The 27100-nt window shown below is 51.7% G+C and overlaps 1 protein-coding gene across 4 annotated transcripts in view; it reads right to left on the reverse strand.

Annotated features, from left to right (window-relative positions):
• IL2RB (interleukin 2 receptor subunit beta) overlaps nt 1-26008 on the reverse strand; it is a 37385-nt gene extending 11377 nt beyond the window's left edge. Inside the window, exons 1-9 of one of the 4 annotated variants that reach the window (XM_081596387.1) lie at nt 25931-26008; nt 25609-25710; nt 25044-25257; nt 24131-24233; nt 23481-23586; nt 21632-21780; nt 20125-20290; nt 1111-1231; nt 563-779 (exon numbers count right to left, since the gene is read on the reverse strand). In XM_081596387.1, coding sequence (XP_081452513.1) covers nt 563-779; nt 1111-1231; nt 20125-20178 — 392 coding nt within the window. In that variant the 5' untranslated portion in view covers nt 20179-20290; nt 21632-21780; nt 23481-23586; ... (2 more) ...; nt 25609-25710; nt 25931-26008. Of the gene's footprint in view, nt 1-562; nt 780-1110; nt 1232-4270; nt 4380-15155; nt 15254-18503; nt 20291-21631; nt 21781-23480; nt 23587-24130; nt 24234-25043; nt 25258-25608; nt 25711-25930 lie in introns of those variants that run through there. The other 3 variants (XM_081596386.1, XM_081596388.1, XM_081596389.1) reach the window with 3 other exon arrangements.
• Between the last annotated feature and the right edge of the window lie 1092 nt (nt 26009-27100).

Genomic DNA, 27100 nt, shown 5'->3' on the forward strand with positions numbered 1-27100 from the left:
ACGATCCTTGACGGGCCCTCCAGAGCCCCTTAGAATCACCACCCACCTGGGAGCTGAGGTCAAAGCCACACTGCTGGCTGCTACCAGCAGGATGTTTGGATCAGTGACCCTTCACCGTTTCCTTCCCAGCTGGTGGGTCTCCCCAGTCCCCTACCCCCACAGCTGCCCTAGGCATCTCACAAAATCCCAAGTTACTCAAAAACTTTGGGGAATCCCCATTCGATCCTCCTTGCCTCTAACGTCGAGTCCATCCTTGGCGTATCAGGTGAGCAGCCCAGTGTCCCCAAACTACCTAGTCTGGTTCATACCCAGCCCTGCAACTGCAGCCCGGATTGCACACCCCACTGCTACTCAGGCTCCAGGAGTCTAAATATCTGACCCTCAGTTCTTCCATACTCTTGTGACACCAGCAGTCTGTGGGTCTTTTTAGGCCAAAATTCTCAAAGTGCAGAGTTCTTGAAGTCTGAGAGCTGTTAGTAGGATTTCAAGAGTCTAAAAGTCAGGATGACAAGATCTCAGCACCCTGCAATTCTGTACATTTGCCCATCAACCCCACACGCACCTCTTAGGCTGATGGCTGTGCAAGTAGCAGGTGGTGGCCTGTAGGCCCTCTTCGTGGCTCCAGATGCAGGAGACGTTGGCTCTTGAGTTATAGAAGCATGTGATGTCGGAAGCACATGCCGTGAAGATGCGGCGTGTGGGGCTGGCTATAGGGCACCTGTGACCTTCAAGGGTTTGCCCGCCACTCCTGTCCCTACCAGGTGAGGAGATGCTCAATCCTGGTGGGCAGAGAAATGGTTAGTGGGTCCACTTCAGAGAGAATGAAACTGAGTCCCACAGCCTGCAAGGCCCCTAGACTGGTTGAGGCAGGGCAGGGAGAAGAAGACGTTGTCTTCCTGGGATTTGGAGAGGCCCATGGGTACAGTATAGACAGGATGGTTGAGGGAGAAGGTAGATACCCAGTCTCTGGTCCCATTGGCCCCCTCCCACACCTCCTGCCCCTGTTGATGGAGCTTCTGCCAAGCATTAGGGGTCTCAGAACAAGTTCTAGAAGGGCCTTGGCCTCCCTCCTGAGGGAAAGCCCAGCTCTCCACATGCTGGGGTCCTCACCATTCACTGATGTAGATGCCTGAGGGATGGCCAGGGGCAAGAGGATGATGAGGAGGGACAGATAGCAGGATAGAGTCGGAGCCGCCATCACATCCATGGGTGGGGGCTGGGGAAGGGAGCTCTGGATGGAGGAAAAAGGGAAGAGAGCATGAGTGAGCACCCAGCCACCTCCTCCCCCACCCAAGAGACAGGCTGGGCTCTGTCTTCCCGAGGTGCACCCATCAGTTCCCCACCATGCCAGCCTCAGGGCCTTTGCACCTACAGGTCCCTCTGCCCCACACATGCTCTTTCCTTTCCTTTCCTTTCAAGATTCAGGGACCCATGTTGTCATTGCTGAATGACATAGCATGTCCAACATTATTCAAAAGTTGGGGAATATAAGGCCCAGAAAGAGGAAAGACCTGCTTACGTCCACGTAGAGAGGCCAGCACAGAGCTGGAATTAGAACCCACCTCCTCTCTACCCAGCTGCCCCCTTAACCACACCAAAACCATTTGTCAAGAGGTTCCTCTATGCCAGGCCCTATTTTAAACTTTTAACCATGGCGATCAGGGTATCTACTGGAGATACACTCATTATTCCCATTTTCAGATGAGAAACTGAGGTGCAGAGAGGTGAAGCAAATTACCCAAGGTCGCATAGCTCATAAGAGGCAGCTGTGGAATCAGAGCCAAGGAACACTGCCTGGAGCCCAGTAAATGTGCTGATGACTTCATAACGATACCTCATAGCAATTCTAGAGGAGGTGAGTGAGGTGGGGACTAAGCCCTCACACTGTGCCAAGGTTTCGTGTGTACCAGCTCATCTAATCTGCCAGCAGCAAGGGCTGGGAGCGCGTATTGTCTCCTTACTCAGATGAAGAGACCAAGGCTCCAAGCCATTAGCCCACTCAAGGTCACATTGCAGAAGAAGCAGAGATGTATTTCCACCCCCGGACTGCACCCTGAGGCCCATTCCCTCCCATCATCTGCCCCACCCAGACTCTGTCCCAGAGGTAGGGCCCATAACTTCCCCTCCCTGGGGAGTCAGACCCTGGCAGGGGCAGCGGGCATCTGGCCTGGTTGTGGAGAAGGGCCCAAAGAGGTACCCGGGGGCACCTCCTTGCCTGGCCCACTGTCCCCCCCAGGGCAACGCTCCCAGGATGGGGCTGTTTGCCTCTTTCTTTGGATCCTCCAACCCGTGATAGCACAGAGCACAGGGCTGGGACCCCAGAGGCCAGGGAGCCCAGGAAAGCATCTCCAGCAAGACCCTGGTGCCCTCTCTTTGTGGATCATGGCCCTGGGGCCCCCTGGAAGGAGTTACCTGGGGCCAGACCCCAACCAGCAGGGTCACCCTAGCCCCAGGACAGGATCTGGCACAGAGCCTTTGTGTGAGAGGAGGCAAAAATGTGCAAGATCACAGGAAGGTCAGGGCCAAACCACAGCCCCAGCCTAAGTGAGTTGGGCAGGAGAAGAAGCATCATCTAGAATGAGTTCCCGCCACCCATAGCCAAAAGGGTGCAGCGGAACCCCGAGAGGGCAAAGAGCAAGGAGGATGGGGTGAGGAGGGCTCCCAACTGTCTCTGAGGCTGCCCCCTCCTGCAGAGGAGGAGACAGAGTCTCAGGTCAGTTAAGAAACCTGCTCAAGCTCACAGAGAAATGATGAAGCCCAGCCTCAGGGAGGGCAAGTGGGATCTCTGAGTCCCCAGCTGGGTCCATCTTGGATTCTCACACACGTCCATGCACCTGTGCCTTGCCCTTCATGACTGCACAGCTGAGCACACTCATGGAGTCATTAGGTCCCCACCTCGCCCTGGGAATGTGTGTTGTTATCCCCATTTGATAGGTGTCAAGACTGTCAGAGCTGCCCAAGGGACTGGACTCTAACACAGGTTATCTGATATCAAGTTAGAAGAGGATAATGATGATGGTGATGGTGATGGTGATGGTGATGGTGGTCATAATGATAGTGGTCATGATGACTAATGCTCAGCCCTCACTCTGCCCCGCACTGTCCTTAGCATTTTCAGATGTTACCTCATTCAAAGCTCACAGCAACCCTATGAGTAGGTACTGTTATGACTCCTTTTCTCAGATGAGGAAACTAAGGCCTTTGTAAGCCTCTTGGGCTGGAGTTGGGATTTGAACCCAGTCAGTATAGCCTGAGGCTCTGCCAGGGCTAATATTGTGGGATGTGGAGTACCGAGGGGCTGGGGCAAGGTTTGAAGCAAGAGCTCGGTAGTCCGAGTCACATCCCACCTGACCTCTGACCTTGATGGGCTCAATCTCCCCTCAGCCTCTCTGGCCAACCCCTCATCTCCCACTCCAGGACTCCCTCTTGCTGTTTAAGTCTGGGGGCATCTCCCCAACTGGGTGTGGGATGCTGGCTTTGGGGGAAGAAAGGGGACCCTTAGGGGTGGCTCCACCCTTTAGATGCTCCAAACACAGTTCAGGGTGGGAGGCCTCGGTCCCCGGGAGTGGAGGGAGACGCTGACCTGCAGGGAGTCCTGCCCTCTTTGGGGGCACCTGGAGACCCTCCTGACCTGCTGGGTCACACATACAAGTAAGGGACAACAAAGATGAACTCAAGCTCAGGAGTCCGGCCTCCAGCCCAGGGCTCCCAGAAACCTCCCAGAACACCCACTTCATAGCCAGGTCTCAGAAGGGTCCCTCTCCTTTTCCCTCACCCCACAGCCTCCTGAGGCGCCCTTTACACAGGGGCGCCTCCCTGGTGCAGGCTACATCTCTCCCACCTACACCCCATACCCTCTCTGGGCACCCAGCACATCTGAATCTCAGCCAGCCTTCCCCTTCCCAGCCCTCACACCTCCTTCTCCACTCCTCTCGGTTGGGGGACCCAGCACAGAGCCTGGGAAAGCCCCTCATCCCAGAGTAGCTCCTGGTCTCCCACAGGGAGAGTTGGGAGGGAGGGAAAGACTAGAACCTGAAGCCAGAGCCAAGGAAACAGGGCCTGCCCCATCCCTGGGGGGTTCTAAAATAAGCTTGGGGACAAGGGCTGAGAGACGGTAGATCAGGCAGAAACTTCTGGTGGGTCTGAGTCAGAGCTGAAAGAAATCCCCGTGACCTTCACTCCAGCCCCCTGGCTGGTGGCAGGAGCCAGGAGGGGGGCTTCGGCTACCTGGGGACCAGGCCAGGCTGGGCCAGGGCAGGGTGGGTTTTACCTGGCTGGGACATGGAGCTGCGATGCACTCTCTCTGCTTCTCTCCACTGCTGGGACCGCAGCCATCTCCCCAGGGCTGGGCTCTGGCTCCCTCGGCCCAGGTAGTAGACGGCTGACGGGGCCAAGCAGGCAGAGACTAAAACCCCAGGGCCAGCCCACTTCCTGTGCAGAGAATGGAGGGGGTAAGGCCTGGGGGTGGGAAGGCAGGGGAGATCTGACTGGTTAGAAAGCCTGAAACTCCTGCAGCACCAGGGGCCAGATAAAGATCTCCCTCCTCCGCTGGGGGCGGCCGGGGTATGGGGGGGCCGGGGGGGGCCACTGTGGGTGTTGCGGCAGCAGGCGCGCGTGTACACTGTCACACATATGCCGTCTCTCACTCTCAAGTAGGTGCCGCGCTGCACACAAGAGTCCATGGGGACTTCTTTTCCCTCTCATGGCACCCCCACCCCATCTCACAGGCTTCCTCAAGCCTCTGACACCTTCTTCCAGTCACATACATGTCCACTAACACCCAGGCCTCACTCAAACCCGTCCCTTTACATGTACCCTAGCCATGGAATGAGACACACCAACTCCCTCAGACATCCTTTCTCACCCGGCCTTCCAAGAAGCCCCTGACTCAGTTTAGCATTCAGGGTTGACTATTTGGGGGGCCTTATATTGGCCACTTATTGAACATTCTAGAAACTTCCTCTGCCTCTCAAGTCATGGTTTGTAATCCCCTTTCTCCTCCTTTCTTTGGCAGAGAATCAGTTCCAGGCTTTTTCTTTTTTTTCAATACTGAGCAGTTACAGACCCCCTCTTTGGGAAGGTGCATGTCCACCTATATCCAGCGTCACAGGCCTAGGGACCCCGTGACGTTCCATCCAGTGTCAGAAGAAGCAACTCTGCTGTCTCTCGATTCTAAACTCTCTGCCTCGGGGAAGGTTTTCCTATGAGCTGCCATCTCTTTCACCACAGGGAATGGGGTGAGCAGGATGGGGAGTAAAAAGAGCAGCTCTGCAGAAGTTTCTGTCAGCAGAGAAGCGAGAAAACAGAGTTGAAGACCCTGAGAGACAATCAGGCTGACTCACTTCTGAGCAGGAGGCAGGAGTCAGGAGCCAGTGTGGCCGAGAAGAACAAGACCCGATTCGAGGCTCCTGGAAGCTGAGTGACCTGCCCACCTGTGTTTCCCTGTCCACGCCTGCAGAATGAGGGGTGGCTGTTCCTGCAGGGATGTTAGGAGGACCGAACAGCAGGAGGGTGTGAGTCTCTCAGCTGGTGACCCCATGGAGTGGGCCCTCAATAAGCCTATCTCCCCTCTCCCCTAGAGCAAGTCTTCTGACTGCAGGAGAGAGTGACAAACACGAGCACCACAAAGATGAGGATAACAGCCGGGATTTATTAAGGCTAGAATAGTTCTGGAAGCTTCTCAGGAAACAAGGGATGCTGATTCTCCCAGGGAGGAAAGCCGGCTCAGGAAGGGAGAGGAAGGACGCTTTTTGCTGTAGACCGTTTTATACCACATGCATGTATTTCCTGTCCCCAAACTCATGAATTCAGTTTAAAGCTTTAAAAATGCATATAAAGAAAAATCCAAGGAAGACAAATACCATATGATATCACTTATACGGACTCTAAAATATGACACAAATGAACCTCTCTATGAAACAGAAACAGACTCCTAGACATAGAGAATAGACACGAGGTTGCCAAGGGGGAGGTGGGAAGAGGAGGCATGGATTGGGAGTTTGGGGTTAGTAGAACTTGCAGGCTCTTACAAGTAGAATGGATAAACAATGAGATCCTACTGTACTGCACCAGGAACTGTATCCAATCCCCTGGAATAGACCATAATGGAAAAGAATATAAAAAAGAATGTATATGGGTATATAACTGAGTCACTTTGCTATACAGCAGAAATTAACAACATTGCAAATTAACCATGAAAGTGAAAAGTGAAAGTGTTAGTCTCTCAGTCACGTCCAACTCTTTCCAACTCCATGGACTGTAGACTGCCAGCCTCCTCTGTCCGTGGAATTCTCCAGACAAGAATACTGGAGTGGGTTGCCACTCCCTTCTCCAGTGGATCTTTCCAACGCAGGGATCGAACTCAGATCTCCTGCATTGCAGGCAGATTCTTCACTGTCTGAGCCACACTTCAGTTTAAAAGAGAGAAAAATAAAATCCATCTGCAGGTAAAGGCAGAAACTGTGGACCCAGCTTTGTCCATGTTCAGGCATGGCTGCCGTCAGCAAGCATGCCAAGCACCCCACCTCCACCCTCACCCCCTGTGTACACACTGATGCCCACCTAGCTGGTTCCATGTTCCCTGCAGAGCTAATGTTTTCCTTCTCATTTTACAGGTAAGGAAACTGAGGCTCACTGGTCACCCAACCAGAGTGCGGCAGGACCGGGATTAGAACCAGAGTCTGTCTGACGGAGGACATCAGATTCTCTCTGAGATGACCTGAAGAGGAATCCAGGAACTTTTCCAATGGCGGGGCCTGACAGAGCCCGCTCAGGCCTGCCCAGACCTTGATCTCAGGAGTTTGGGGGTTGCACCCAGCCTCCTCCAGCCATCCCCCTTCTGTCCCAGCACCCAATATACAAAGCCCCTTAAACCCTGTCCTGCGCCTTCCACACTGTGTCCTCAGGGTCCCACTGTGAACCAACTTCCCTGCACCCTTGGCTCTCATGGAGAGAGCCCTGGCTCCTGCCCAGGGACCCCACTTTCACAGAAGCCATGGGGCATGTGTATTTGGGCTCTTCTGGCTCCTGTGTCCTTTCTGACCATAACATTTCCACCCATCACAGGGCTGCCTCTTCTGGGGATGCCAGACCCTGTGCTCACCTCAGCCATGGCCTCTACCAAATGCCTCCTTCCCCTTCCTCTGTGCTCCAGCCCCCAGGTAACTTCAGGGCCCCGTAGCAGCCTTCAGACTTCTGGACCATCTTCTCCCCAGGGACCCTCCGCTGACTCCACATTGCAGCCCAGGTCCACCCTGGGACCCCGTCATCACCCTGACTTGTGCCAGCCCAGACCCCCTTGCGGCCACCACCCCTTTCACTCTGCAACAATGTCCCAGTTTGCATTCAGTCCAGCTGTGTGTGTCAAAAGAGAATTGAAGAGGGTAACAGGACCCTCAAGTAAGAGAGCAAGTTTATTTCTCTTTCACATAAAAGCCATCCAGGGACTTCCCAGGTGGTCCAGTGGTTAAGGGTCTCCCGTTCAATGTGGGGGACATAGTCAGGGAACTAAAGATTCTATGTGCCACAGAGCAACTAAGCCCATGTGCTGCAACTACTGAGCCCATGCACGTGCCACAACTAAGACCCGACATAGACAAATAAAATAACAATTTTTTAGAAAGTCATCAGAGGAAGGCTGTTGAGGGCTGGTGGAGGGGCCCTATGATGTCATCAGAATCCTCAGTTCACTCCGTCTTACTACTGGGGTATCCCCAATACCTTTCTTCTGCCTTGTGAACCAAGAGAGCAGTTCAAGCTGCATCCATCACATATGCATTTCTGCAGTTGGACAGCGGAGCAAGAAGCGAAGAAGGGCATCCTCTGCCTGGTAAGGACCTTTCCCCAAAGTTGCCCTAGACACTTCTAACTTACATTCCATTGGCTATAACTGAGTCACATGACCATTTATTCGCATTCCACAATGAGTGGCCTGGTTCATCAGCCATTCCAACACCAGCCCTGAGCAACTCATATCTCATGCAAATCATGACATTCACATAGAAAGTCATTCCCTGTTTCTGTTACTCACCAGCACGGCTCCAGGGGAAGCAGCTGTCCGGCTTTGCCTGAGGCAGTTTCCAGAACACAGGACTTTCAGTGCTAAAACTAGGACAGAGCTGGTCACCCCATTGCCAGCCCAATCTTCCAGACTAACTCAACTGGCTGATTTAAAACCGATTCTTCCTGAAAGCTCCACCCCAGACTAATTGGATCCGAGACACACATCAGTTGCTTATTTCAGGTCATGATTTTCTGTTCAGGTGTCTATACTGAGAGTTGCCTGAGAACAGGGACCATGTTTGATTCACCCAGAGTGCCCCAGAGCCTCGAAAATGACCTGACACACAGAGGTGCCAAGCTGCAGGGAAGGAAGGAAAAAAAGGAAAAGGAAAAGATCTAAGGTTTCCAAATCTCTAATGCCCTAAAGGACCCAGAAGTGGTAGATTAGAAACAACACAGGGAATATCAATATTTGAAGCTTCAAAAGGTTTGCCAGGGCTTCCCTGGTGGCTCGGTGGTAGAGTCCACCTGCCAGTGAACACCGAGTCAATTCCTGGTCTGGACAGACCCACCTGCTGCAGAGCAACTAAGCCCGTGTGCCACCGCTATCAAGCCTGTGCTCCAGAGCCCGGGAGCCACAACTACTGACGCCTGTGCTCCTCAACAAGAGAAATCACTGCAGTGAGAAGCCTATGCAGTACAACTAGAGGAAAGCCCATGCAGCAACCAGGACCCAGCATAGCCAAAAGCAAATAAATAAATTTTTTTTTTTAAAGGAAGGGACAGTTGTCTACTCCTGATGTGGAACAATCCCCAGGATGTGCCAATGGGTGAAAACAAACCAAGTTCAGTTCAAACTGTGCAGTGGAAGAGTGTAACTGCATGAGAGTGTGACTGTGAGAGGACATGTGCCAGGGTGTGGGTGTGTGTTTGTGAGGGGGGGTGTGAGTGTGTGTGGGTGGGTAGATGTGAGTGCCTGATGGGTATATGGTGAGTCTGTGTATGAGAGGGTGTGCATGTGTGAGGGGGAGTAGGGTGTGTGCTTGTGCGTTTGTGAGAATGTGTATGCAAGTGAGTGTGTGTTGTGTGTGTGTGTCTGTGACCTGGCAGGTACAGGCACCAGGTTGTTCTGGAACGAATCCTTAGGGATTGGATTTACATCAGGGAGGGAGCTGGGAGACCCAGGAAGCAGCGGAAGGTGGGGAATATTTCCTGAATCACCTTTGGTACCTTTTGAACTTTGTTTCATGGGAACATAATACATATTTCAGAAAATAAATAAAATAGGAATCAAAATTAAAATGTAAACGCATGGGACTGGTTCTCCTCAAGGGTCACCAGGCACCAGACCTCCTTCTACTCCCGTTTAATTCCAACCTCTACAGAAGAACGCTGGGGTGCCCAGGCCTGGGGGTCACCTCTCTGTGTCGATGGTGCCTAGGAAGGGAAGCGTTTTGTCCACAGACACACCAACTCCTCACCCCCATCTCCTGACTGCCAGACCAGAGTCCTGCTATGGGGACAGTTAGGAAAGTTCTGAGGACCCTTTGACAGCTCCTGCAATGGTCCCCCTCCCCTTTCCCGTGAGAAACAGGTAGAAAAAAGATCTTTTCACTTGTTCGTATTCTTAAGTAGGTTTCACCAAGATCTGTGATCTTTCTCAGAAGACAGTCTAGGTGTTGCAGTGAGGAAAGAGGACGTGTGATGTTTGCAAAGTGTCTGTGAGAAGTTCCTCTCTATCTAGAGGTTATGCTTGCTTGCTTTTCTGGGTGTTTTTATTAAGGAATGGCAAAACATTTAAATGTCCCTTTGCTTAGATTGTCCCCGGCTGTCAGTACTGCTTACAGTGTCTGCTTGGAGGAAAGCAGTAAACAGGGTCAGAAGCTCACCCAGCTCTGGAATGATAGCCCCAGTCAAGCCTGGCCACAGGACTGGGAACCCAAGATGGCTGCATCCATCCAGAGAACAGGAACCCTAAACTCCTCTGAGCAATGAAGATGCCTGCTTCAGGCTGTAGGCAGGGGCAAGGTGAGGCAGATCTGGCTACCACCTGGCCCAGGATCATACGGAGAGACTGAAACCTTCCCCTGGCTCTTGATTCTTGGCATCCTGGCATGTGGGTCTCATTGCCACCTCAAGGATCTAAATAAGGTGGGACTGAGAGAAGAGAGGCCATCATATTTTGGCAGATTCTGAAACAACCACAATGAGGGTATAGAAAAGACCATGAGTCTCCTTCAGAACAAAGGCGCTAAACTGAGCCGGGTGAGGGAGAGCTCTGGGCAAGTGTAAAGCCTCCAAAGGTGTTGGGCCAGCATCGAGGATTCATGAAGAAGGGCCTCTTTGGGTGGCACTCTGGGAAGCATGCTGGTGGGGGGAGGCCCTGTCATTATGCCCCCACACCTGCAGCTCAAAGCTTTCCCAGCTGTGTGCTCCTACAGGGGCTCCACCAAGTTTAAAACAGGCTTCTCTTGACATCATTTCTACTCAGGTTCACAGGCCTACTCAAGGGCCACCCCAACTGCACTGTAGAGACATCAGCGATCAAGTAGAGTTTTCAGACAATCGGCAATTCACTAAAATACATCTGACTCCCTTGGCCTCCCAACATCAAAGAGTTTTCTTTGGGTGTCTCTCCCTCACTGTGGGTTTGGGTGGGGGACCCCCCAACTCATATGCCACAGGGGCCAGACAGGAAACCACACTTGAGGCTGGCAGGAGGGGACCATGGCAAACTGGGGTCTCCATTGCTGTGGGAGATGGCAGATGGGAACGATGGCTCAATACTGCCAGAAATTCTCAATTTTCATAAAAAGCAGAAAATTGAGAATGGTTTTTTTAAACGTGAAATTCTCTTACTTAAAATAATGGTCATTTATTCTCACTTCAACCCACAGCAAGACACGCCCCACCAGGCCTGCCCCAGAGAGAACACATTGCCAGCTACGAGGTGCAAAGAAGCCGACTTTAGGAGGGAGGGGTAGGGCTGACGACTGACAAGGACCCTCAGTTGGGGATGTTTCTTCTTAGGTGCTGGCCGGATATTTATTTTTCATCGTGGTCACACTGCAGCTTTGCAAACCTTTCCTGTGTTTGTGGTGTTTACCTCTTTAGGAGCCCTGAGTCTCAAGTAACAAGCTCAAGCTTTACTTTCCCAGCCTCCCTTGCAGCGGGGGCAGTGAACACGTGATCGGGCTTGCCCATTCAGGTGTGTCTGCTGCAGACCTCCCTCGGGATGGGAGCCAGGGATGCAGGTTAGGAGGCAGAGAACTCCAGGAGGCTGGTGAGGGTGACATCAGAGCATTTCAGAAACTGTACCCCTCCAAGCCTGGTTTATAGAGATTCTTGAGCTGCAGAAGATCTTGAATCAAATGCTTTTCTAACAAAAGTGGCTCTTTGGTTTGCATTTGAGATTCCTGACTGACACAGGTGCTTTGAAGCCAGGCAGGGTGGACAGTCACTTAGCATGCAGATTAAGACTCAAAATCATCTTTAATTACTAGCCCCATCCCAGGACTTGGTGGCTCAGACAGTAAAGAATCCGCCTGCAATGCAGGAGACCCAGGTTTGATCCCTGGGTTGGGAAGATCCCCTGGAGAAGGGAATGGCAACCCACTCCAGTATTTTTACCTGGGAAATTTCATGGACAGAGGAACCTGGTGGGCTACAGTCCATGAGGTTGCAAAGAGTTGGACACCACTGAGGGACTAACACACACCATCCCACTCTTTATGTAGAGCTGACCAGCTAGGGTGATGGCAAAGTGGGAACCAAGTGAGAGGGCACAAGAGGAGTGTGTCTGTGTGGGGTTTTCTCTCTGCTGGGGCCCTTGGAATAAAATCTGTGTTGTAATGCAGATCTGATGGCCAGGCGTGAGCACTGGCTCTTGAGGGAAAAACAGGGGGGTTTAAGACAAAAACCTGCCTCGTGTTCTCCAGTTGTACGTGACTCTAAAGAGGCAGTCACAGCTGGATGTCCTCCCGGCCGATTCCATGATTGAATGCCTGGGAGGCCCATGCACACTCAGTAGGCTGGCTGACACTGAATCTCTCACTGACTGGTTTCCACTTTGGGTGCTGGTTAATAAAGAGACAGCCTGCTGGAGGCCCCCATGTTTGGTGGGTGGCTGGTTTCACTTTCAGGGTGAGTTAGACACAGCCCGTTGTGAGTCCTCCCACTGCACAGAGTCACAAACCCACCCTGAGTTGTCTGAACCAGATCAGCGCACGCTCTGTTTACCAATTCCTCCTTCCCTGGGGAAGGCCTGCACCCCCTCATCCCTACCCGGAGGGAGTTTCTACCACGTGCCAGGGGTTCTGGGCAGGGGCCAGGGCATGTGTGAGGGTGGCAGGGAGCCTCAAGCACTGGCTGACCCCTTTCCACCTTCACGCGCCTCCTCACACTCTGCCCAGCAGTCAAACCACCAACACCCCCTCCCAACACCGGGCCGGAGCTGAGAACACACGTATCTTCTCTACGATTCCACTTCATTTCAGTCCTGTCCCTCCTCCCAGGCCAGGGCGCCTTCCAGGGGACACAGGCTGGGAATCTAGGGACCTGGGTTTGAGTCCCAGCAGTGCCCCAACCCCTGAGTCACATGTCCTTCCTGGCGGTAATCACCATTCTGGGGCTGCAGACCACAGGAACAGGCTGTGGCTAACTCTGGCGACACAGAAATGAAAGGATCTGGAGTGGTTCCTAAGACCAAGACCTCAGGGGAGCAGATTCCAGACCAGCTGCAGGGACCTGGCTGCAAAGATGCCTTCAAGGCACCAAACTCCAGCTGTTTCCTGGCCTCATTCCACTTCTCTTCAAAGAGTACCATTGGCTATGATGAGGTCAAATGGCCACCCCTTGGCTGGAGAGGCTGGATGGGGTACTTTTATTGACAGCTTGACCATGATGTCATCTAATGCAGAAGGTTAATCTCCAAAGACAAATGAATGATGTTACCAGAAATAGGGGGCCAGATGATGCTGAATAAGCAAGAACCAAAAGGGCCAGACCACTTCTCTTTGGGCCCAGCCTCCCAGCCCTACAAGGACAGGATCAGGTCAGACGAATTCTTCCAGGAAAGGCATCCTCTGATTGAAGGAATCTGAACTGGGCACCTTGCTTCCCTGCTGGGGTGGGGTGCATGGGGGTGTGGGGGGAGCCATGGGGTGGTGGGAGAGGCTCTTCTCAGCCCTCAGAGTGGGCTCCTGGCATGAGGGTGCATTGCACACCCACCCTGAAGCCTCCCTATTTAAGAGAGAACCAGACAGGGTCAGGGCAGCTGCCTGAGTGGGAAGGAGGGAAGCTTACCTCCTCCCCAACATGGAGCTTAAACCGGTGACCTTGATCTCATGGGCCCCGGGGAGCTCATGAGCTAACCTGAAAGCAGCAAAGGATGAAGGACCCCAGGCTGCATCACCCTCTCTCAGGGTAAGGCCGGAGGAACGCTGTGACTAGGCTTGTTCCTCGGGGCCTGGAGCCGGGAAATAACCTAAATTGCATCTCGGTCAGCAACTGGCTGTACCCGCCAGGAGGGCCTCGCCTGCTCCTGACTGAGGAAGGTGATTTATATACCCACTTTTCATGGGTCACCATATGGCATCCTCTGGAAACAACCCTATTAGGTAGAAAACAAAGACCGTGGGATGAGGGTGCAAAGGGAGGGGTAGGTCTCAAAGGCAGAGCTGAGTCAGATGCTCAACCATCCAGGCCCCCAGCACAGAGTTCTTTGTCTACAACCTCTTCACTCTCCCATCCCCCAACCTCCACCTCTTCAGAAGCACCCAGGAACCCCAGCCTCACCACTGTCCAAGCCAGGACTCAGGGACCAACCAGGCCTGGCCAGTGCACCAGAACCCCAGGTGGGGTGGGGGTGGGGGGTCTGGGCAGAGCAAGGAATGGACCAAAAGGCACTTCTATCAAGAGGATGTGGCCGAGGGCTTCGGGCCTGCGGTTCCAGCCAGAGCGCTGCTGGCCCCTGGCTGAAGTCACCTGTGCCCTTCCTGCAGGAAGCAGGGGGCGGCAGGAGCAGAGGGGGCAGGGGAAGCTGCAAGGTGTGTGGTTTAGACTGTGAAGCACACACCAGCGTGAGCCCGGACACTCGAGCGAGTGGGCTTGGTGAGCTGCTTCTGCAGCCAGGCCCTCTTCCTGTGTCTCTCTTCTCAGCTCTGTCCTGAAACCTGCCCACCAACACCTGTCCCTCCTCAGCGCCCCAAGCACAGACCACCAAGAAGGTTCAGAACAGCCCACCTCAGACAGCAGAGGTGCCAGCATCACCAAGGCTCCAGACAGCAGAGCACCGAGAAAGTGCACTGAAAGAGGCCAGAAAGCTCTCAAAGCCTTCCCTGAAAGGTACCAAGTACCAGTGCTGACGACACTGCCCCAGTCCCTACCATGCTCCAGGCCCTGTTCTTAGTTTACGGGTGTTAATTCCTGAATATGCCAAGTATGGTTTGAGGTCCAACAGCACCAGCATCCTCAGGTGCTTGTCAGAAACATGGTATCTCCGGCCCCACCCCAGACTGAATCTGAATCTGCATCCTAACCAGGTTCCCGGTGATTTCTGCACACATGGGAGTTTGAAAAGTATCATATTAACTCATTTAATGCTGACAACAGCACTTGGTACCTCAGACAGTAAAGAATCCGCCTGCAATGCAGGAGAACCAGGTTCAATCCCCGGGTTGGAAAAACCTCCTGGAGAAGGGAATGGCTACCCACTCCAGTATTCTTGCCTGGAGAATTCCATGGACAGAGGAGCCTGGTGGGCTACAGTCCATGGGGTCACAAAGAGTCAGACATGACTGAGCAACTAACACTTTCAGGTAGGTATTCTTATGATCCTCTTCTACAGATGAGGAAACTAAGGCACAGGTTAAATAGCTTGCCCGTGGCCACACAGCAGGGTTAGTGCCAGGGCTGGGATTTGAACCCAGGCCATCTGGCTCCAGAGGACACACTTCTCACTGCTGGGAGGCCACTGCCTTCAGAATGAGAGGACCATGGGGATTCCAGTCACTGCTGGCCATTCGGAGCCTGTTCTATCTGTGCTGCCCTACCTTCCAGAACCCACTCCAGCCTTCCCACTATTTTTCTGCCCCCCGCCTGTCTAGGGAGTCTGAATCATGGTTTTCTCAGGCACAGAAGGTAAGAACACCCACCAATTGCATGGACCATTCGTCAAGCATGTGTCATCCTGGGAGTTACGATCCCTACAAAAGATGCTCAGGATTCAAGTCTGCCTCAGGGAGTCCAGGGCCTAATAGAAGAGACAGAAGACAGGAATGGTCACATGGGTGAATATAACTTTATCTGGAGGTGTTCAGACACTCCCTGCGTGGCTACCTCTTCAGGGCAGACTGCAGGGAGGAGGAAGCTTTGAGCCAGACCTTGAAGGCTGAAATGTCTAACACAGGACGAGGGTCAGAGACCAGCTTGAGTGAAGGGGCAGAGGGGGGGGTAGATACAGGTGTAAAGCGGCCTGTGTGGCTGAAGCAGGTGCATGGAGCTTAGCTTAAAGCATCCCCCCGTCCAACCCTCAACTGATGCCCAGCTCCCCTCCACAGAATCTCACCCAGAGTGCCCAGACTCCCTTGAATGCCCCCTGTGATGAGGAGACTACTCCTTCCCATAGCAGGAAGCCCAGGCCATCTCTGGTTTGCCCATAGATGTGTTCATTCCAGCCAGCACACCTGTGTACAGGTAGATGTCCTTCAAGCACACCTGAGCCACACAGATCCAGCCAGTCCTGCTGCTACCTGGGGAGTAAGAGATGCCTAAATGCCCAAGACTTCTGCTGTACCAGACAGGCCCCCACCCCTAGAGCCTTGAAGTCCTGGCTCAGTGGGACACCCCACCAGAGTATTGGCCAGCACAGGAAAGGGGCCCTTAGCATCTGGACTCCACTCTGCTTGGAAGAACCCTGAGGCTGGCATGTCCACGTACACAGCAGGGAGCCCCTCTGGATGGTGGTCTTTCCTGAAGGCACAGAGCATGTGAATGTAATAAATACAGCCTGCTTGTCCTGGGCTGGAGTGATGCTGACATGCAGTCCACCTACAATGCCATTTAACACCCATTGCAGCCACAGGACCTCCCTCTACCATGACTACCACTAGACAGGAGGACACCCAGGGCTCCCTCGTAATCGGGATCTGAGCGCAGCTCGGCGACCTTAGAGTTGAGTTCTGAGCACCCACACAAGACTCCTTCCCTCCTTCCCCTCATTGCCCACCTCCTCCACACTTGCCTCAGTACTTTGCACACAAAGGGCACTCAGTAATTGCTTTAGAACACTTGAGTTAAGGGACTTCCCTGATGGCTCAGCGATTAAGAACCTGCCTGGCCATACAGGAGATGGGGGTTCCATCCCACACGCCAGAAGCCTGCGTACGGCATGGGCCACAAGGAAAGATCCCACGTGAAGCAGCAAAGATCCTGCATGCCGCAACTAAGACCCCACAGAAGTGAACTAACAAATAAATATTAAAATTAAAAAAAAAAAAAAAAAAAGGAACACGGAGTTATGGGCCCAGAAGTTGCCACCAGGGGGCGATGTGTGCTGCTCCTCCACACTGGAGGGAAGTGAGATGAAGGCAAGGAGAGTGGCCCAAAGTGGACAGTGACTGTTTCTGCCCTGGAGGTGTCCACAGGACAAGATGGGGAAGCAAGCAGGGCCCATCAATTCCAGGCAGGCAGCATGAGAGGAACCTAAGGAAAGAGAAAGCCAAGAGAATGACCCACAAGGGATCTTGGAGACTCTCAGATCTATCCTCTCCCTGTAGAGATGATGAGTCTGGGCCCAGAGAGGGGCAGATATCAGCTTTGGGTTACACAGTAGGATGGAGGTTTAAACCCTGCCCTCCAGCCTCCCAGAATGCTTCGTCCCACTGAACCCTCAGATACAGAGAAGGAAGCTTAACTCAACAGATTCTTCACCTTCCTCTAGTTGGTACAGATTAGAAATGGGTTCCCGAGACAGCCCCAGGCCCCAGCCCTCTATTCCTCCTGTATCTCTTTCCCAAACACCTCCATCTCCAACCCTAACTACCCAAGGACTCACAGTCCTGCAGTTCTTGCTCTGACCCACCTCCTCAGCCCTCTATATCCCTTATTCTGCTCATCTGGCCATCATTCTGTCCCCCATGTACCACTGCCAAGCCTTCAGGCGCAGCTGCTGTCCTCTTAGAATGAAAATCAGATAACATCCTGTCCTTGCTTGAACTACCCACCGCCCAACAAAGGCTTCCCGCTGCACTTATGATACAACCTCACCTGCTCACCCTGTAAGTCTCAGCCCTGCCACCCCTGTCCCTGCCTCCCCGTCAGCCCTTGGAGGGCTCTAAGCTCAAACCTGCCCGATCCTTACCATGCTCCCTCTGAGCTCCTACTACAGTCTTCCCAGACCAGCCTCACCCCATCTAAAGCTGACAAGTGCCTGTTAAGTCCTGGCACCCACCTGTCTCCCCAGAGCACTTGCTCTCATTTGTAATTGGTTGGACACTGGGGAAGGATTTGCTTGGGATCTGTCCTCCTGGCTGGACTGTGACTCCTCAAGATCATAGGTCAAGTCCATGGAGTCCCACGGCTTCTCTGGCAACTAAAGCCCTTTGTGACTCAGGAAAGGTGCTCAGATTGTAGTTGTTGAAAGAACTGATGGATGGAGGTGATAGCTTATGGTGAGCAGTCTCAGATTTGTGATCTCTGAAGGAGAGGATTTCGCTTCAGGACTGAAGACATGGCTCCAGTCACTCAGAGCTTTGCAAAAGCTTCATTACAGTGAAAAAGGGATGGAGAAAGCTTCTGACATAGACATCAGAAGGAGGCAGGGAGCGCCCCACTCACTAGTTGGGATGGGGCTTTATATACTTTATCAATTGGTTACTAACAATAGATTAAAAGAATGTTTCAAGGTTTTAAAAGTCTTACTAGACCCACTCCCATAACATACATTTTAGGATAACAGGATTAGCCAGAAGGTTCTTGTTAAAAAGGAGAAACATGTCCTTGAGCAAGATATATTGTTGTTATATAATCATTAGTACAGAGCTTAAGGAAAAACATATCCTTCAGTAAGTTGAGTTGTTTTGTTGTGTAATCATTAGCTCTGGGCTTAAAGAAAGTTAGTATTAGGCAAAATAGATCATTGCCATAACAACTCAGAGCTTAAGAAAAAAAAAGTCTTACGTAACTAAGATGAAAGAATGTAGAAAAAAACATTTGTCCCTTTCTCCTCCTTGAGGGCCCCAGACTCATTATCAACCTACCTAAGAATAGTTCTCTCAGAGGGATGGATGGATGAGGGATGTTGTTATTGTTCAGTCGCTAAGTCATATTGAACTCTTTGCAACCCCATGGACTGCAACACACCAAGCTTCCCTGTCCTTCACTGTCTCCTGGAGTTTGCTCAAATTCATGTCCATTGAGTCGGTAATGCTATCCAACCTTCTCATCCTCTGCCGCCCACTTCTCCTCCTGCCCTCAATCTTTCCCAGCATTGGGATCCTTACCAATGAGTTAGCGCTTTGCGTCAGGTGGCCAAAGTATTGGATCTTCAGCATCAGTCCTTCCAATGAATACTGAGGGTTGATTTCCTTCAGGATGACTGGTTGTGATCTCCTTGCAGTCCAAGGAACTCTCAAGAGTTTTCTCCTGAACCACAGTCTCAAAGCATCAATTCTTTGGCACAAAGCCTTCTTTATGGTCCAACTCTCACATCCGTACATGACCACCGGTAAAACCATAGTTTTGACCATACGAACCTTTGTTGGCAAAGTGATGTCTCTGCTTTTTAATACACTGTCTAGGTTTGTCATATCTTTTCTTCCAAGGACCAAGTGTCTTAATTTCATGGCTGCAGTCACCTTCCACAGTGATTTTGGAGCTCAAGAAAATAAAATCTGTCATTGCTTCCACTTTTTCCCCTTCTATTTACCATGAAGTGATGCTATTGGATGCTATGGTCTTAAATTTTTTGAACATTGAATTTAATGTCAGGTTTTTCACTGGAGGATGGAGGGATAGATGGATGGATTGAGACAAGGATGAAGGATGAAATGAAGGAAGGTCTTGGCAATGGGTAGAGAAAGGGTCTATTCATCCATTTATCAATCTAAAGTGATTTACTGAGTACCTACAGCCAGCACGTGCTGAGCACTGTGGGAGTTACAGAATGCATGGGACTTGAAATCTGTCTAACTCAAGGAAGCATCTCTTAGTATGGGAGTAGTGCAAATATGCAAATAACAACAGAGTGTGTCAGTACAATAACCATTGGGCTAAATTTTCACAACAGTCCTAATATCAAATGATAACAGTAAATACTAATGTTTGATTCTGAATCTTTCAAGGTTTTATCTAAATAAAGTAGCAATGAAGGAAAAAAATCATTTTTCAGACTATATAGGCAATTTTGTCTTTAGAAAATGTGGTCACAATAAGTATAAAATGCATAGAGTAGGCCAGTTCAAATAAAACATATGCAGAGAGAAAAAAAACAGATCCTTGCTTGACTGAGCCAAGAAGGGAAGACCTTCTAGATACCTTCTAGACCTTCTAGATATGCCCTTAACCTTCCAAAATTCTATACTTGTACTCATTCAATCAACAAATTTTTATTGAGTACCTACTATGTAGCAGCTCTCTTCTAGGTTCCTGGACTATAACAGTATAGAGCTTATAGTCTGGTGGGAGTGGGGGTCAGGGGAGACAATAGCAGTGGGTGGGCAGAGAAGTAAATGCACTAGCCAAGTAAATTCCATAAGGAGGGGCCTCCCTGGTGGCTCAGAGGTAAAGAATCCACCTGCAAATTCAGGAGACACAGGTTCGATCTCTGGTCCTGTGAGATCCCATATGTCTCAGAGCAACAAAAAGAAATCAAAAGTTTGAGGTTTCAGGTTGGAGAGAGTGGAAAGAATCTCACTGGCCCCAGACTAACTCACAAGCCCACTGGCAAGTCCCACCCCCTCCCTAAGCCCCTGCTCCCATTTAAAACACACCCACGTTACCACCCTGCAGGTCACATCCAGTGAGTTAATGATGGTCAAAGGGGGCCATACCCACACTCCAAGGCTGCCCCCAGTCCTTTCCTCCTGCCCAGGCTGCATCCTCATCTCAGCTCCCCATCAGTACCTGTAGAGACCGTCCTGAAGGCCAGGGGCTGGCTCCAGTGGCTCCAAAACTCATGGATGCCTAGCTGGAGTTTGGCCCACACTTGAAGCTCATATTCCATGCCTGGAGCGAGATTCTCCAGGGAGATCCATCGCTGGTTCTGCCTGAGGGTCAGCAGTGGGGCATCCTGGGGCAAAGACAGGGCTGTCAGATGAGAGGGGTCTGCACTGCCCCCTCACTTCCTGTGGCAGGGCTGGCTGAGCATATGAGCAGAGCAGCGCCTTCCTTTATGCCTTCCAGCCATCGACCCTGCACTGTCCCCCCTCCTACAGAAAGGCTCCCTAACTAGCCACTTGCAGGGGTCCCAAGAATCAGGATCTTTCTGAATCCCTCCCCCTCACTCAACTCCAGTATCCAAAGCCATCTGTCAATCAGCTGGTTTTACCTCCAGAACCTATTCTGGACCCTTCCCTCTTCCCTCCACTCCTTCCTCCTCCAGATCTGGGCTCCCACAACCTCTGAGCCCCGTCCAAGGTCTCCCTCCTTCCCTGCGTCCTGCACCCCTGTGCTCTACTGCCGTCTCTTCTCTGCTCAGCCAGAAAGAGGGGCTTCCCACAGACTTCTCCCTGCTTGGCGTCACACTTTTTGCCTTTTTTCCAGCACGCCAGACACACAGACCGTGTCTTGCCTTTGCGATGGTTTTTCCCTCTACCTGGAAGACCCTCCCTAGATCCTCAAAGGCTCAACTCCTGCTTAAGCCCCAGATCTCAGAAAGGCCTGGTCACTTGAGTCTGAAAGAGCCTGGCCCAGCCCTTCTCAACTGTGTTATCACAATGAAATTTCATGCGAGTATGTAAAACCATCGCAGAGTCTGCTCCTATCCCCCATGTGAGTTTCCTCAGAGGCAGCTTGCCAGACTCTCCTGCCATTCTCTCACCAGCATCCAGCACATAGTTGGTACTCAGTAATGTTTGTTGAGTGAGTGAGCAAATAAAGGAATGGGTAAGTGAATGAGTGGTGGCTCTGCAGTAAATAATTTGCCGCATGCAGGAGACCTGGGTTGAATCCCTAGGTCAGGAAGATCGCTGAAGAAGGGAATGGCAACCCACTCCAGTATTCCTACCTTGAGAATCCTGTGGACAGAGGAGCCTGGCAGGCTACAGTCCCTGGGGTCACAAAGCATCAGACATGACTGAGTGACTAACACACTAGGTGAAAGAGTAAGCAATCAACCCCCATGGACATGGACCACACTGGATTTGAAGAGGGAAGGGTGGCTGCCCAGGGCCTCTGGAATCTTCAGAGGGGGAGTCACCTGCCTCTTGGCTTTGTAAATCTTGCCTTGAATGCAATACCAGCTGGACCCTTGGGGTGTCAGGGGACCCCAGAGGGAGAGGGTGGGGGCAGGCAGTTCCAAGGAGCAGCAGGGGTTGATTAGGGGTTTCTGCGGTTTTGCTGAGATGAAGGATGGACAGGGTGACCAGGACAGGGAGGAGTCAGGGACGGTGGGACAGAACCAGGTACTCACCTCCCAGCTGTGGTCGGCGCACCTTAACCGGGCCTCGAACTCCACGTCATTTTGGATGTAGTGGGATACCTGGGAGACGGTCCAGGATATATTGCACCTATGGGTCTCTATATGGACAACTTGGAGTGAGTGAGGTGGAATCAGACGAACTGGAGACAGGAGAGAGACAAAGGCAGAGAGAACAAGCTCGGGGGATGCCACACGCTGATGCTGAGATGAGAAAGCCAAGCCGAGCTCCCACCTCCACCTTTGTACCTGCTGTTCCTCCCTCCTGGTGTTCTCTTCTCCTGGGGATCAGCAGGTCTCTGCTCAAATATCACCCATTCAGAGAAGCCTGCTCCACCCGCCCACCACTCTCTGTCCCCCTCGCTTGTTTCATTTTTCTACCTAGTACTTATCATCTGACATATTAAATACCTACTTCTGATTCTTTATTTGTTTTCTGTCTGCCCCACCAGACTGAGCTCTCTGAGGGCAAGAAATTGATTTTCTCGAGTATCCTTGGTGCCTGGAACTTTATCCAGGACGTGGTGGGCACTTGATTAGATATCTGTGGAATGAATGAATCAAGGTAGTCTTTCTCTGCACTCAGATTTGATCAAAGAGATTTACCTGGATCATCTCATTTATTTAATTTAATTCTACTTCATCACTCTTATATGATTAAAGATTCTATGATTCTGAAATTCAATTGGTCTTAATTTTTATACTTCTGAGACTCTGTAGAACTGCACAAATAATAATTAGCAAATGTTTTTTGAGCAAGTGCTAAGCAATTTCTGTATCTTGACTTATAGACTCCTACAGCAACCATGCTTTTGGTGTTGTTTAGTTGCTAAGTTGTGTCTGACTCTTTTTGACCCCATGGACTGTAGCCCACTAGGCTCCTCTGTCAGTGGAATGTCCCAGACAAGAAAACTGAAGTGGATTGCCATTTCCTTCTTTGGGGATTTTCCTGACCCAGGGATCGAACCTGCATCTGCTGCATTGCAGGTGGATTCTTTACTGCTGCACCACCACAGAAGCCCTACAGCAACCACAGGCAGCAGGTAACTGGTTATCCCCACTTTACAGAAGAGGAAACTGAGGCTCAGACATGTTAAATGACCTGCTAGTCAGATTACACTCAGTTAATGCAGGATTGCATTTAGAACCCTGGATCTCACTCTCTGCTTCCATCTCTTCCCTAGACAAGACTTCCAAGGTTGGAGAGGGAGAGGGATAGGCTGGAGGTGGGGGAGGGCACTCAGTCATTCAGTAAACTTTCCCCCAGCACCACCCAGATCAGCCCTGATGCTGAGTATTCAGAACAGAGATGTAAGGATGGCAGAAGCTCTGCCCTCAGGGAAACTCACAGCCCAATGAGGGAGACAGACCCATGATCAGGCAGCAAAGACCCAGGGCATAAACATCCTGAAAGAGGAGGTACCAAGGGTTCCAGGAGTCTAGGAAGACCTCCTGGAGGAGGTGACTTCTCACTGAACTTGATGGGTGAGTGGCAATTATGGGGGTGACAAGAGCCTTCCAAGCAGGCTGAGACTACTTGGTGTGCAAGGGCTTAGAGGCATGGAAGGGCAAGTTGAGCCTGGAGAGCTGGCCCTTGGTGTGGCAGGAACATAAGCCACAAGAGGAGGCATGCTGGAGAAGGAAGCCAGGCCAAGTGGCCTTGAATACCAGGGTAAGTGTCCGGGACTTCATCCCAAGTTCGGGGGCAATGAGTTGGAAGCTGATAGGGGTGTGGAAGCTGATGGGCAGAGACTAGTGCTGGGTGATCCCAGAGGGGAAGACAGGGAGGGAAGCGCCCACTCTTCCCACCCCACGCCAGCTCCACCCTGGAGTCCTCACTCACTGTAATCAAAGGGCTTGATATCCCGGGTCATCATCCTTCTCCACTTCCCACCTTCAGAGCACATCACCGTCAATTTCACGACGTCCACTATGGTCAGTTTCTGAACCTGCAAGGGAAGGAGGCTGGGGATGTAACTGCCAGTAGCTGGTATGGGGACAGAGAGGCTGCTGGGATGTGGATGGCAAGGGAAACCATGGCTGTAATGAACTGGATTCCTTCCCTGAGATCCTCCATCTAAGGCACGGCTCAGCAAACTTTATGAAAAGGGTCAGATAGTTAATATTTTTGATGCTGCAGGTCATCTCTGTCCCAAGTATTCAACTTTGCCATTGTCGTCCTGCAAAAGCAGCCATAAAAAAAACAACAGAGCAAATAGGTGTGGCTGTGTGCCAATAAAACTTTATTTACAAAAAGCAGACAGTCGGCAGGAGCAGAGATGAGTGGGTGACACCTCATGAACCTCAGATCCCTCCACCCCTGGGTCAGTCATCTGCTCTCCCTGGATGCTGCCTCCTTCCTCCTGCCTCCCCAGCCCAGGAAGCCCACTCTGTCACAGCCCTGATCACTAGGTGTGCTGGCACTTCCACCAGAAAGATGTTCCTCTGCACCCATCGCCGCCCTGGCTGCCCCTCTCAGCTCTGGCTACTCACTTCTGGAGAATGTCCTAGGACCAGGTTGCATGCCCAGGATCCCAGCTTCACTGGTTGCAGCTCACAGGTGTGGTTCCACTATTTTGTAGGAAAAAGCACCTCTCTTTGAAGAAAAAGAGGGATCCCCTCAGAGTTGGCCTCAGGAGGGTCCCCATGCAGCATTACTGATCTGAGCCTGGGCTTTATGCCAACCCCATTTGCTCCGCTTCCCTTTGTGAGCATCTCTCCCTCCCAGTCAAGCCCCAAAGCAGTGAAAGTGATCCAGAAACAAATCTGTTCAGGGCTCATGGCCCTTCCCACCTAAAGCCCTTCAAATTCTCCCCATAGGGCTGAGGATGTAGACGATCCTTGATGGGCCCTTCAGAGCCCCTTAGAATCACCACCCACCTGGGAGCTGACGTCAAAGCTGCCCTGCTGGCTGCTACCAGCAGGATGTTTGGATCAGTGACCCTTCACTGGTTCCTTCCCAGCCAGCAGGTTCTCCCAGCCCCTCCCCAGTCCCCTGTCCCCACAGCTGCCCTAGGCATCTCACAAAATCCCAGGTTACTCAAAAACTTTGGGGAGTCCCATTCAGTCCTCCTTGCCTCTAACATCGAGTCCATCCTCGGCATATCAGGCGAGCAGCCCCGTGTCCCCAAACTACCTAGTCTGGTTCATACCCAGCCCTGCAACTGCAGCCCGGATTGCACACCCCACTGCTACTCAGGCCCCAGGAGTCTGAATATCCGACCCTCAGTTCTTCCAGACTCCTGTGACACCAGCAGTCTGTGGGTCTTATTAGTCCAAAATTCTCAAAGTGCAGAGTTCTTGAAGTCTGAGAGCTGTTAGTAGGATTTCAAGAGTGTAAAGTTCAGGATAATAAGATTTCCATGCCCTGCGGTTCTGTGCATTTGCCCGTCAACCCCACACACACCTCTTAGGCTGATGGCTGTGCGAGTAGCAGGTGGTGGCCTGCAGGCCCTCTTTGTGGCTCCAGACACAGAAGACATTGGCTCTCGAGTTATAGAAGCATGTGATGTTGGAAGATGCCGTGAAGATGCAGCATGTGGGGCTGGCTGTAGGGCACCCATGGCCTTCAAGGGTTTGCCCACCACTCCTGTCCCTACCAGGTGAGGAGATGCTCAATCCTGGTGGGCAGAGAAAGGGTTAGTGGGTCCATTTCAGAGAGGACAAAACTGAGTCCCAAAGCCTGCAAGGACCCCCAGACTGTTCGAGGCAGGACAGGGAGAAGAAGACATTGTCTTCCTGGGGTTTGGAGAGGCCTGTGGGTACAGTCTAGACAGGGTGGTTGAGGGAGAAGGTAGATAACTGGTCTCTGGTCCCATTGGCCCCCTCCCCAACCTCCTGCCCCTGCTGATGGAGCTTCTGCCAAATATCAGGGGTCTCAGAACAAGTTCTAGAAGGGCCTCGGCCTCCCTCCTGAGAGAAAGCCCAGCTCTCCAGATGCCATGGTCCTCATTGTTCACTGATGTAGATACCTGAGGGATGGCCAGGGGCAGGAGGACGATGAGGAGGGACAGATAGCAGGGCAGAGCCGGAGCCGCCATCACATCCATGGGTGGGGGCTGGGGAAGGGACCTCTGGATGGAGGAAGAAGGGAAGAGAGCATGAGTGAGCACCCAGCCACCTCCTCCCCCACCCAAGAGACAGGCTGGGCTCTGTCTTCCCAAGGTGCACCCATCAGCTCCCCACCACACCAGCCTCAGGGCCTTCGCACCTGCTGATTCTGAAACCATTTACCTCAGATTGGGACTCAAACCCACATGACCAGGACTCGAACCCAGTCAAAATCCCCGGTACCTGTGTTTAGGACCTAATGAAGCTCAGGTTCTTGATGTCACAAGAATGAGTGTAGGCTGTCTCAGAAGGTGAGTGCAGACAGGAAGTGTGGTGTGGTTAGTTTTTATAGACTGGGTAATTTCATATGTAAATAAGTGGGAGGATTATTCCAACCATTTTTGGGAAGGAGTGGAGGTTTCCAGGAACTGGGCCACAGCCCACTCCTTGGTCTTTTGCCTCTGGGTATGTCATTTAGCTTGCTGATTGAAGATCAAGGTCTAATCAAGACCATTTATCTGCCATCTTGGACCCATTTGATTCTAATCAGTTTATGTTGTGTCCTTGGGCTATGTCAAAGTTGTGCCCTGCCCCTTTCCCTCCTGTTGCAGTCCCTCTGCCCCACACATGCTCTTTCCTTTCTTTTGGAGATTCAGGGCCCCATGTTATCATTGCCCAAAGGACTCTCTGAGTGGGCCCTACTCTTGTTGAAAACTTGGGGAAAATAAGGCCCAGAAGGAGGGAAGACCTGCTTACATCCACATAAAGAGTCCAGCACTGAGATGGAATTAGAGCTCACAGACCCACGGTTAGATCCCTGGGTCAGGAAGATCCCCTGGAGAAGGAAATGACAACCCAAATCAGTATTTTTGCCTGGAAAATTCCATGGACAGAGGAGCCTGGCAGGTTACAGTCCATTGGGTCACAAATAGTTGGCCACAAGTGAGTGACTGAACACATCCTCTCTACCTGGCTGCTCACTCACCCACACCAAAACCATTTGTCAAGACGTTTTGAAACCATTAACCTCAGATTAGGACTTGAACCCACGTGGCCAGGACTGGAACCCAGCCAAAACCCAAGTTGGGACTTGAACTCACAATCTTAATTAGAATCACTCACCTGATGTCTGGACTTACTGAGGCTCAGGTTCTCTGTGTCTCATCACAGAAAAAATTCAGTGAGAGACAAAGTGATAGGTGTGAAGTGGATTTATTCAGACTCGGAGACACGCACACTCCACAGACAGGGTATCAGCCACTGTAAAGTGCCAATGAAATGTGGCCTGGTTAGTGTTTATAGACTGGGTAATTTCATATGCTAATGAGTGGGAGGATTATTCCAACTATTTTTGGGAAAGGGTGGAGATTTCCAGGAATTGGGCCACCACCCACTCCTTGCTCTTTTGACAGT

Source organism: Giraffa tippelskirchi, chromosome 4, assembly GCF_054371585.1.
Source record: "Giraffa tippelskirchi isolate mGirTip1 chromosome 4, T2T-mGirTip1v1.2.pri, whole genome shotgun sequence".
NCBI lineage: Eukaryota > Metazoa > Chordata > Mammalia > Artiodactyla > Giraffidae > Giraffa > Giraffa tippelskirchi.